This window comes from Adiantum capillus-veneris, chromosome 18 (assembly GCF_014529385.1).
Source record: "Adiantum capillus-veneris isolate H3 chromosome 18, ASM1452938v2, whole genome shotgun sequence".
NCBI lineage: Eukaryota > Viridiplantae > Streptophyta > Polypodiopsida > Polypodiales > Pteridaceae > Adiantum > Adiantum capillus-veneris.
This window is the reverse complement of record NC_140948.1, coordinates 58,201,957-58,214,309: the sequence shown is the minus strand read 5'-3', so window position 1 is coordinate 58,214,309 and position 12,353 is coordinate 58,201,957. Positions and strand designations below refer to the sequence as shown.

General features: G+C 46.9%; 1 protein-coding gene across 8 annotated transcripts in view; it reads left to right on the top strand.

The window, feature by feature from the left end:
- The window catches only part of MAD1 (mitotic checkpoint family protein), a 157,664-nt gene that overhangs the window by 65,690 nt on the left and 79,621 nt on the right, over positions 1–12,353 (top strand). For all 8 annotated transcript variants that reach the window (XR_015185111.1, XR_015185110.1, XR_015185109.1 and 5 more), the window contains exons 7-8: positions 6,256–6,503; positions 6,574–6,745. Coding sequence is in view for 3 of the 8 variants with exons in the window: in XM_086488696.1 (XP_086344822.1) it covers positions 6,256–6,503; positions 6,574–6,745 (420 nt within the window). In the remaining 5 variants the exon portion in view is untranslated. The remainder of the gene's footprint in view (positions 1–6,255; positions 6,504–6,573; positions 6,746–12,353) is intronic.

The following is a 12,353-nucleotide window of genomic DNA, read 5'->3' as shown; positions in this document are numbered from 1 at the left end:
ATACAAGAACACTGTAATAAGGTATGGAATATGAACAAAGGTGCTGCATGATGGCGACATAAAGTTATGAAAGTGTGGCATGCCAAGATTCCTTTAGAGGAGCGATTGTGTATGTGGAGATGCATAATTGGGGTGCTCCCAATTGGCGGGTTTCTGCATTCCAGAAGATTAGCTTCCTCGCGATGTGTTCGGTTTGGTGCCAGCATTGAGAATATTCCACATTTATTGTGGTCTTGTTCTCATACGAAACAGTTTGTAGACTATATCTCTACATCCCTTCGTGTGTGTTTCCTTGGAATACATTTTGGTCGATAATTCTGCCATTTTGGGGTGCTTTCGCCATTGCTTAAGCCATATGCACATTTTTTCAGATGGGTTAGATTCTGGGTGCTATGGACAGTGTAGAGAGCACGTAATTTCCTCATGTTTCAGCAGACTCAAGTGTAGTATGTACCCTTCTTCAAAACTTCTCTTCGGAAGTCTCTCAAAGTTGCCTATGACTTGGAGGAGCTCCACTCTCTTCATTACGAGCTCTACTTTGACTGTTTTGGATTTACCACTTGTAATACTTTCTATGGGTTTTCCTCGACTTGAGGTTTCCCATCAGTAATTCAATCCGACATTACTAAAAAAGAAGTGAGTGTGTGTGGTGCACCAACTCAGCCACATGTTCGGGTGTGTGAATATGCGGACCGATGGTTCTACCTGAACAGTGTATTTACAAGCACCAGAAAGCCATGGAGAATTCGGCTATGAATGCCTTGACTCTAACGTTTACATGAGGATTTTGCAAATGCACGCCGAGCCTGGGAGGGGCTTGACCCTGTCACCGAAGTGCGTATTCTTGTGCTGGAGCTTATGGATCCCGTTGCTCAATATGCCTTTAATGCATTGATTCTCTTCTTCCCAGGAAAAATGTCTACTACTCAAGATGTAGGCCAATGGGTTGATTTCTTGCTTAAGCGGCAAGCAGTACGGGGGGTTTACTTTGGCGCGAGAGGGTTTTATGAGGTGTTACCAGCTGACATGGATGCCAGAGATGCCTTGCTTGAAATGCCTCCTCTCTTCTTTAATACGCAAATGACTCATGTTTTGCCCTAGGCTCTCACCAAGGATTATTAGAGCCTTATTTGTCATAAGTGCTTGTGTGGGTTGAGGTTGTGGACTTTCCTTGTATATGGCATCACTTTCTTCCCTTGTTGGCTGCCCAGTTGGGCAAGGTCATTTGCCCTCCTAGGCTGGAGGCAAACACGAATCGTTTTTGTATTTTTTGGGACACTGAGATCCCCACACCAACAAGCATTTCGGTTGATCCTGGGGATACAGTGGTCGGAAAGCGCCCATTCAAAGTCAAATGAGATAAATTTGCAAATTCTTGCTTCTGTTGTGGCAAATTTAGTCATATGCAGTTCGAATGCTTGGAACCAAATCTGCAGCCACCTCCCTCTGCTGTCCCTACCTCTGAGCCTCCCCCACCTCCGAAATCTCCTCCTGAGGTACAAACCAAAGGCGTGTCAGCTTCCACCTCGATAGCTGTGGCGAATAAAGGCAATCACAATTTTCCACACTTCGTGCTTCTCCGAATGCAAAAGAGAAAGGCAAAGAACGGGTTTCAACCTCTCAGGCTTGGATAGTGCCCAAGAAAATAGTTAAAGCCCGCATTCCGGCATCTTCTTGCAATTATGTGCCCCCATTGAAAAATGTTACTAAAAAAACTCCCTTGTAACGACAACACTTCTTTGGCTGTTGTTCGCTCCTACAAGGATGTGGCAGGGGAAGCCTCTTCATTGCAAGGTGCCCCCCTCTTCAATCCTCTTGGTCTAGGGTATGATACGTGTCCTCATGTACCCACCACTGATGAGGATGTGCCCATGGACACTAGTACTTATATCTCTTTTCTCATGCTTCCTCGCCCATTGTATATACCATATAGGATGCATACTTCTCTAAATTACATCTCCTATAATGTGTGTGGGTTATGCAATCACGAAAAGTGGCGGCTTACATGGCACTATGTGCATACATGTAAACCCGACATAGTTGTTCTTCAAGAGCATAACCAACATCATTTTTCTCGGACAAACTTCTTACTTTGCGGGCTATTAGATAGTTTATGAAGGATGGGCTGGCTGTTTTAGAGTGCTTCTGCTTGTTTGACATGAGCTCAATGACCTGATTGGGAGATGGATGGTCATTCAATGTATTGTTAATGGGGAAGTCTTTGAATTTGGTGGATTATATGCATACACAATGTCTGCTGATAGGGCACGGTTGTGGAGTGCCGTCTCCTCCTATTGTTGGCGTTCCAATGCATTTCTTTGTGGGGATGTCAATAATGCACCGGATAATACTATTGGGCACTCACTCTTCATGTGGAACGACAATCATGGGATCATTTTATGCTGACTTGTAATGGATTGGATTTGTGGCGCCTTTTGCATGCGGATAATCCAAGATTCACATTTCAACATAATGCTCGATCCATGTATCACGCTCGATTGGATCGTTGGCACCTTTTCCATATGCAGCAGTATGATGACTTTGGATGCAATATGAGGATTAATTATACCTTATGTCTCTCGAATCATGCTCCCACATGTGTGAAACTACATTTTAGCTCCTTTTATGCCAATGACTCCTTTCCCAGGAAGAGACTTTTGCATGTCAATAATGCTTATCTCAAGCATGAACTTTTTCCCACTATGATTGTGGATGTTATACTGCCTTTGACATCTCAGATGCATGTTGATGTGGACATAGCTTGGTTTCGCTTTGCGATGCGTGTTCAATATGTCATCCAAGATTATAGCAAGTGTTATTTGTTGCAATTGAGAGAACAAGTTACACAAACAAAAGATACTTGTCACAAATTAATGCGCTTGGCTAACAATTTTTCTCTTACTGAGATTTTCAGATGCTTGAGTTACTCCCCACTCGCACTATGTTACGACATAACGACGAGAGGAAATTGGCCAAATGGCATACTCGAGCTCGCTAACAAGCTTTTACAGACAAAGGCTGTGCTTCTAAACAATTCTTTCAACATTTGCATCATTCTAGGCAGTCTCAAGCTATCCAGAAAATTAAACTTTCATCAAGGGAGTGGACCTCCTCCTTACAAGAGCTTGCACAAGCCTGCACTCTAATTATGACAAAATCTTTGAGGTTCCTTTACCTCCCAATCACAAAGCTCGCCAAGCAAGTCACTTGTTTCTATTGCACGTTACTTCGATTCTCTCGATGCAGCACGCTCAAGACTTGGAAGTTGCTTTCAGTGAGATGGAATTGTATGCCAACTTGCTCGATTTGGGATGTTGGAAAGCTCCCGGTTGGGATGGTCTTACTGTGGAATTCTTCTTGTCTTTTTGGGATTCCCTAAAGCTGTCACTACTTATAATGATGAATACGGCCTGGGAGCAGCAGGAACTGCCCTTCTCTTGGAAAGAAGGCTTACTCAAGTTGATACCCAAGCATGCACTATGTGAAGAATTCTCTCATTGGAGACCAATAACGCTCATGCCTGTGGTATATAAATTGATGGCCAAAATGCTTGTTAATCGACTCAAGTGCTTTCTGCATGAAGGGTTACACCAATCTCAACATGGCTTCATTCCACGACGTCAAATTACTAATAACTTGGTGACTGCCATTATTGGAATGGAATATGCGAAATACACTTGACAAGATATCTTGGTCATGCGGGTTGACATTGAAAAGGCCTTTGATACGGTTCTTTGGGACTACATTGCAGATACCATGCGATAGTTGGGATTTGTGCCTAAGCTATCCTACGGGGTATTTTTCTTGTATGCACATAGCACTTCTGCAAGTTTGTTGAATGGTATTCTCACAGACTCTTTGGCGTCTGGGACGCTCTGTAAGGCAAGGATGTCCTTTCAGTACTTTGCTTTATGCAATCGCTACTCAACCCCTGCTTATGTATTTGGACTCCTTGACCTCCATTGGTAAATTGCATGGCTTGACATTACCATTTGGGCCACATTTTATCGGTCAAGCCTATGCGGATGACTATTTATGCCTTGCAATCACTATGACGATGTGGAGCACATTATGCATATTCTTCACTTGTTTGGATTGGCGGCAAGATTCAAAGTTAATTTGTGTAAATCCAAGTTATTACCTTTGAATGAGTATGATTGGCATAAGCTATTATGGCTAGGGGAGATTGTTCTCCGCACATCATAGTTCGCCATTTGGGTTATCCGTTGGCTTGGGATGTATTAGCTGCACAGAAACTGGACTGGGCAATGTCTGCATTCTAAGTTAAATAATTGGAAATTGTCCACTTGGCCACTACATGTGTGTCTCAGGATTGTCCAGTGCATCCTTATGGCTTATGTTTAGTTTTACTTACCTTTGTTAGCCTGGCCTCAGTTGCGCTTTCAATCCCTTATGTCTACTATTTTGGAGCATTTCTGGCGCACCTCGTCTCACAGAAAGGGTCTTCGGCTTTTATACATGGACAAGTTATGTTCTCCCAAGCGCCTTGGAGGGCTGAATATTTTGGATTTGCGAGGTCATGTTCCGGCTTGGAAAGCTATGCTATTGCCAGTCTTGGTGGAGAAGCGACAACCTTGGACACTCACGGTATCACATTTGTGTGCGCATATTGTCACGCCATCCTTTGGTCATTGGCAGCCGACATATTGGGACGTCATTTTTGGGAAGCTTGAAGGACGCATCCGGGATGTCCCTTTGCTTCTTCTCTCATTATTGATTGGAAGGTTGTCACCTCGCATTTGGCACGGCATGGTCGACAATGTTTTCTAGGCAACTCCCTTTGATTGGAGAGTCTGCATTGGAGCAGGGCATTTTCTTCAACCTTGGTCCAATGGTCTCCTCGTTGGACGTATTTTCTTTCTCAAAAAGGAATATGCATGGACATTCTCTAGTATTTGGCAAAGTCATCTACCTCTGAAGGAACGTATTTTCTTGTGGCGCTGCTTGATGGGAGCTCTCCTTGTTGGCAACTTATTGCATGCACGGCATATTGCGCCTTCTTGTTCTCTCAGATGCCATCAAGCTGAGGAGACTGTGCCACAGTTACTGTGGGGTTGTCGCTGCCCCAGATTCTTCATTGGACAAGTGTCTGCTGCTCTTCGGCTGCTTTTCCCTCCGGCACTTTTCACAGACGGTTTTGGCTTTTTGGGGTGCTCTAGTCTCAGCAATCTCAGTTTGGTATTTTTTAACTGGGTCAGATTTTGGGTTCTGTGGAAAATTTGGCACCACCGGAACTCATTAATGTTTCAAGGCACTGATGTTGACCTGTTTCCGTATTTCAAATTGTCGCTTGGTCAGGCGCTGCATTTCTCTCAGGATGCTGGAGACATCACTCTTGCTGCCTATAGGATTTGCTTTGACTGTTTCTAGCGCTCGGAGCCTCATGGTGCTCCACTTTTTGTATCTCTTATTTTTCGTGGGTTTTCCTCGCTTTGAGGTTTCCCACTTCTAAATTCCAACAACAAGATTTACAAAAAAAAAAAAGAATGTACACGAGCTGAGAACTGAAAATAGATGGTTGATTAACATGAACTAACACATAAAAGGTGATTACAATGCTCAGTCTTTATAGGCTTTTGAGAGATAGTTCTCAGCGCTTGTCAGTCTCAGTTTATGTATTCAACACTAGGGGCAGATTGCTTTGGGTACGACTTCAGGCCCAATGTTGGAACATGAAAGGGAGAACTACTGCTAGTGATTGTAGTGTGGAAGGCATAGGAAAAGGGGGCAATTTTGAGTAACTCAGCCTAACTGATTCTTGGCATGGAAAAATCCTTCGATAGCAATGTGTTGTCTTACAGCCCTATGAGGCATGTCACTCACTTTAAAGCATATGGGAGGAGCTGCTGTTGAATGCAAAAGATTGCAAGCAGTTTTCTGGTAGAGCCATGTATATGTAATATGTCTCGGTCCCAAATGGGCATTCATTTTATTTTTGGTCTAAGACATACATACAAGCATTATGGTGGCACATTCTTACTACGGAACATCAGAATCTCCTTGTTTATAGCAGTGTCTGGCCAGTCTGATTTCGGTTGTAGACCAGGGGGCATGCTGTAAAACATTTTTTCCTCTCAGATGTAAAAATTTACTTTCTTGCTTTAGTTGGGGCTGTGTCCTTTAAAAGAGAAAGAAATCAGTTTGTAAGACCATGACTTGTTGTTATTTGTAGCAATCTTGCCCATACTTTTTCTTGAGATTTTTGGGGTGTGATTTTCTGTTGTATTCTTGCAGGAGTCAGATGTAGCAGAAGCACGGAAGATGAAGCAGTTTCATGCGAATGTCAACCTCCTGAAGGAGAAGCTTGAAAGTGAGAGACTACGAGCAGAAAGGGCTGAAGCAGCTTTAGAAGACCTTGTGAATTGTGATGAGCAAGTGAAATCCCTTAATGAGGAGCTACAAGCATGGAAGAGTCTGATCGATGAGTTACCAGATGTAGAAAGACGAGAGGATATTCCGATAAAGATGAGGGAGCTTCAAAGGTAGATACTTTTCAGCTTTGAAGGTGTGCTACATGAATCTATGCTAAGGACCTTTTTCTATGTTTTGTAGAGAACTTCTTGCCGCAACAGCTGAAGTTGGAAAATTGACTGCAAAGGCTGCTGAACTGCATTCTGAACTCGAAAAAGAAGAAGCTAGAAGAAATACAACTCAAGACAATGCAAGAGTTTTTAAAGAGGCCATTGGGGATATCGATGCTGAAAATAACAGGCTGAAACGCCAAGTAAGAAGAGCATTCAATTGTTTCCTAACTCTCTTTAGAAATCTTCTAAGGGCAGGAAGAACAAAGTTTTAGATACTTAAAAGAGTCTAGAGATGAAACAATTCCAGATTTCATTTCTATATTAATACTTTGCTAGACTAGCAATGTAGTGTGTGAGGTTTACTCTAGTTAGCCTAGTCATAGCACATCTATCAGATAAATTGAACACATTTGGTATATCATAGCAGTCTTCTTCCTCAATATTCGGTGTAGCTTAACTTTCTAGGGGGTGGTTCTTGTAGACATGTTTTGAGATTGGTAGAGGGCAGGTTTAATGGGTTTATGCTCCTCCACCAACGCCCGTCTGCGGGACTCGAACATGAATCCGGTGTAGCAATAACTCTTTCCAGGACTCCTCCCTTGAAAGAAGTCCTCTGACCACAAGCTTCCCAAGGAGGGCTCTGCTCTGCCGTGATGGGTCGATGATCCCCACCTTCCCTGAGAACAAGGTAAAGTGATGACCTGCTAGGAAACTTTGGCCCGAGCCGACAAAGTGTCTCGCCCTGACCACAAAAAGTTCCTGATCAGCCTCTCCAGCTGTCTAATGCAGGAACTTGAGAAGATCTAGCAAGACGTGATGTACCACATAGTAGCCAAAAGCACCTAGTTAGCCACTACAACCCTGCCAGCCAAAGAGAGCCGTGCTGAGCTCCAATGTAGTAGTTTCCCCCTAATGGAGAGGAGCAAATCTATTGCTCTGGAGACAGATCCAAACCAACCTGACAGCCCAAGTAGCATATGGGTGTCTCTGGGGAAATCCACTTAAAGCCCTCTCCAGACGATCAAATGGGCGTGGGAGTATTGCCAACCCAGAAAGCCACTGTCTTCCTCTAGTTGATCAACGCTCCTGATGCATGACAAAACACCTCAAGAGCCTACTCATACTTGTGCAAATTGGCCTCTTGGCCCTCCAAGTACATGCTTGAGTCGTTAGCGAACTCAACGTCCAAAAGCTCATCTCCCTTGATAGACAACTATAATCCACGCAAACCAACCTCCTGTGAAGTCAAAAATCTACTCATCGCCTCGACATAGAAATAAGATAGATCAAGCCCTCACTCATGCTGTTAGGAATCTCTCCATTGTGCAGAATGTGCTGGTAAGCACTACAAAGATCACGACCAAGTAGCTCCTAGTACTCCAAGTAGAAGCTGGGAGTCAAACCATCCTCCCGTGAGCAGCTACCCCAGGGAAGTGCTCTAAGGGCCTCATGAAGCTCCTCCAACTGGAGAGGCGTCTTAAGCCTCTTGTCGGATCTCCTCAGTGACTAAGCAAGGCATCTGTGCCCAAACTTGGTCTTTGCATGCATCCCGACGCTTTGACTGTGGCTCCGCTGAAAGCAACTCATGGTAAAAGTCAGTAGCAAGTGCACGCATGTCCTCGGGCTCTGTAGCAACTGACCCATCGGGCCTCCTCAACCGACAAACACTGGTGCGCGCATGCCGAGGGTCCACAGTCTCAAAGAACTCACCAGTAACTCTATCTCCTACTTAGGTCCATTGAGATGCTTGACGATGAGAGGCAAACTCATGGCGCCGCTCCTCAATGGTGATCAGCCAAGCCTGCTGCATCTGCTCCTCAAGCCAGGGGCTATCAGGGTGGCGCTCCTGCGTCTGCTGTTGCGAAGCAATGCCTCGACGGAGCCACTTTTCCTCCTCTATGGTCACAACTAAGCGAGCTGTAGACTCCTAAAGCAAGAAGCGACTAAGCTCCGTAAGACGATTGGCCACTCTAATAGCAGGGGTACCCAGCATGTCCAAGCTCTCTGTCGAAAGCCCCACAACCTCCTCTTTGAGCTCGTATCAAGTTAAAAATCCTCTCTAGGATGCACAACATAGCACTTCTGCTCCTTTGTCTATCCGCAACAGTAAGAATCACTAGCGCATGATCGGAAAAAGTAGTCCCTGCTAAAATGCATATAGATTCTCCCTTGTCGTCGATGTGGTCGCTAGTGCAAAAGCGATCTATCCTAGATAGATTCACGTCCCCTACTCTGTGGCTAGATCGGGAGAAAGAGAGGCACTGTGAGGGGCGTAGAAAGCTTGCATGCTGCCATACATCTGAAATCCTCAAGGTCATACATAGATGCTCCCAGGCTGCCAACTGAGCCCTGTGCACAATAGCATGGCTGTCTCCGATCCTATCCAAGACACACCACTGCTCTGCATGAGGCAAGGACTCTGCAATATGTGACCAAAACTCAGCCCGTGCACTCACATGGTTGGGTGCATAAATGTTCAAGGAGCCCATAAGGCTACCTTGAACCTGCATAGTAACCCACTGGGCCCTACGTGTCACGATGATACCTCTGTCCACAATGGTTTGAAGACAGGAGTACGCAATAGTAATACATACACCTCCCTGAATGCCTCTTGGCCCAAAAGCAGCTGACCAAAAAGTCTCATAACAACTAGGCAGAATTTGACCACGACGTGGAGTACGGTTCTCACAAAGATGATGCTCCTGAAGCATAAGTATATCTATCATACCACCCACAAGGCATCTCTGGAGCTCTTGACGGAAGCGACCCCTCCTGTGTAGAAATTGGGGTCCACCTAAACCCTGCACATTCCATGAAACAATTCTCATGGGATCAATGAATAAAGACGGATGCTGCTATAACAACCAACCTTGCAATCTTTGAGGCCCGCTTGGATGGGGAGTAATCTGCATCCGAGCAACCCGGAGATAGACTTGTCTGGACTGCCTGTCCAACCTAGGCCCAAGAAGAGCGTGCAGTCCGTAGGGCTACATCCTCAGTCCAAGAATCCTCATTACAAATTTATAGCAAGGAGCACTCTGAGTGTCAGCGAAGAAGTATACCACAATGTGTCCACATCCAGGTGCATCGGGTGGTGTCACATTGAACTTGGCTAGCGACCAAAGAGTCTATATCAAGTCTTATCACCCCAAGGTCCCCTGTGTGGTGCAAAAACTCTAGAGCGTGGACATGGAGCCCATCTAGGACTGTATGCAGAGTCCACTTGGTGTGATCTCTGCCACACAACGGGAAGCAGAAACCAACTGCTGTGTCCAAAGCCTCGGTGCCTCTAATGGCCAGAAAGAGAACGTGTGCTTTTAAGCAGGTTGCCTCGAGCTTCGGAGATGGCTTGCCAAGCAATCTGGTAAAGTTGTAGTCGAAGAAGTCTCACCATTGACGAATGTCAAAGTTGGTCAGTCCACGAGGGACTGACGCAAAAGGAGAGGCCTGCACCAATAGTGGTGTTCTTAGGTAGGGTTGTCCCTCTCGAGCCAAATGGCTCATAGCGAAGGCACTACCAAGAGAACGTCGAGTTGCGGAGGAATGTCCAGTCCCTTGGGCATGAGGAGGAGTGCGAGAAGGGTTAGGAAAAGAAGCTGAGGCCTAAGTGGGGGGAATGGGAGACACGGGAGGAGGGGGTGGGGGAGGGGAAGGGGGAGGTGGGTGTGGAGCACTCAGCAGAAGAGTTTGTATTAGGCGAGGGGGGGTGGGAGGTGGAGGGTGGCGGCGAGGCTGAGGTGGATTGAGGCTCCTTAGGGGTATCGTGTTGTAAAGGGCCAAAACGGTTCCTTGTAGGAACCCAATGTTGTTGGACTACCGTACGTTTGCTGTCGGGGGGGGGGGAGCCCGATCTTGTCGGCGACGGTTGTGAACCTGTTGACAGCCATGCTGATTGACCGCCGGGCTCAGGTACCGGCCTGTGTGTCCTGGGTACCTGCTTCTTTGTCTGATCAGCCTTAGGAGGCAGAGCATGTGGCGCGGGTCGAGATTTCTTGCGCGGACAGGCCTTCGCCAAGTGGCCCATTTGTCTGCAAATGAAACGCTGGTTTGGGAGTTTCGAATACATTATGTTTTGGCGGAGCCAACCACCATGCACCATATGTAGAAGGACAACCTTCAGGAGAGTGTGCGTGTCTCGGATTAGAACACGTAGTGTGGGTATACCTGCAGCCTTGGCAGCGACCGAAGCTGATGTGGGCGGAGACTCCAAGACTGTCCCAATCTTGCAACGAATCTTGGAAAGAAGCGGGAAATACTCTCTCCTCAGGCCTGGGAAGCACACCGAAATGGATAAATGTGCTTCCTCGGCAAGAACATTTGAAGCTGGGTCGAACCCATGGTGCCACTATCGAAAATGAGCCCTGACCGCTCGAATGACCAGCAGGCTCATCTCAATGACCCTTGCAACCATCGTGGGAGTCTCAAACTCTATCTGGTAGTATCCCCACCCAAGTCTCAAATGTTGATGATCTTTCCAACCTCTGCGAGGAGACGGGTTTGCAGGAGGTCGCACACCTCACCGTGGTTGGGGCAATTGCCAACAATCTTGCAGATAACAGAGGTGGCCTGAAGGCGCTCCACCTCTTCTTGAAGGCTTGCTTGCTGCGTTGGCGACAGAGAAAGTCGGATGGTGTGCTCTTTGGTATTGGTCGAGGGGATTTCATCGGAGTCCCTCTGGGGCAGAGCACGAGCCTCCATCTATGTTTGCTACTGTTGGGGAGTGGGGTGGTGGCACATCCTTTGCTGCTGCGAGCCCTTTCTTTGGAGGATTTCAGAGCAACAAAGGGGAGGCCGAAGATAGTGACGAGGGAGGATGGAAGGTGAAAGACGGGGGGGGGGGGGGGGGGGGGGGGGGGGGCAGTGCAAAGTGGCAGCGGTGGCAAGGCGGGGGGAGGCAGCGGGCGGCAAGTCAAATCGGAGGGCAACGCTAGTGAAGGAGCGGGCAGCGCGAGCGAGGGAGGGGCAGGGCGGGGAGGGATGCGCGAGCGAGAGGGGGGGGGGGGGTGCAGTGCGAGGGCAACAGAAGCTAGGAGAGAGGGGGGGGGGGGGGGGGGGGGGGGGGGGGGGCGGTGCAGCGATGGCGAGTAGCAGAGCAACGAGCACGTCCGTTTGTCCCGCATGAATAGCCCTCCGACTTCTTGTATCAAAAGGGATCTACTCAATCAAGAAATACTCGAAGAGGGAAGCTGACAATGGCGGTTTAGGGCCAACGACTGTGTACAAGGGCATCTCGCTTCAATCTCTCTCTCTCTCTCTCTCTCACACACACACACACACACACACACACACACACACACACACACACACACACACATTTTTTTTGGTAAATCGATTTGATTAATTTACTAGTGGGAAACCTCAAAGCTAGGAGAATCCACTGAAAGGATCATATACAAGGGGAAAAGCACAGAACTAGTCAACTGTAGAGAGTCTAAAAACATTCATATGAAAGCTGATGCATCTCTAAGGTGATATCACCAACTTCCAAAGCAAACCGCAACGCTTGCCTAAGAGAGAGCTTGAAGAGAGGGAATGGGTCCGCATGAGTACGATGGAACATGTAAGCATTACGCTGACTCCACAAGGTCCAATAAGCCAGTAACTGACTCACATAAAGAAGACCGCAAAACGTTGTAGTGTCAGTGAGAAAATGCCAAATGCCCAGAACCTTTTGTGAAAGACAACCCCAGGAAAACGGAGCCACATACAGGCCGATACACGGCGAAGGAAGTCTCTAGTAACGCAGCAATCCCACAACAAGTGAAAAATATCCTCTTTTGCAGTCGAGCAACGAACGCAAGAAGAAGG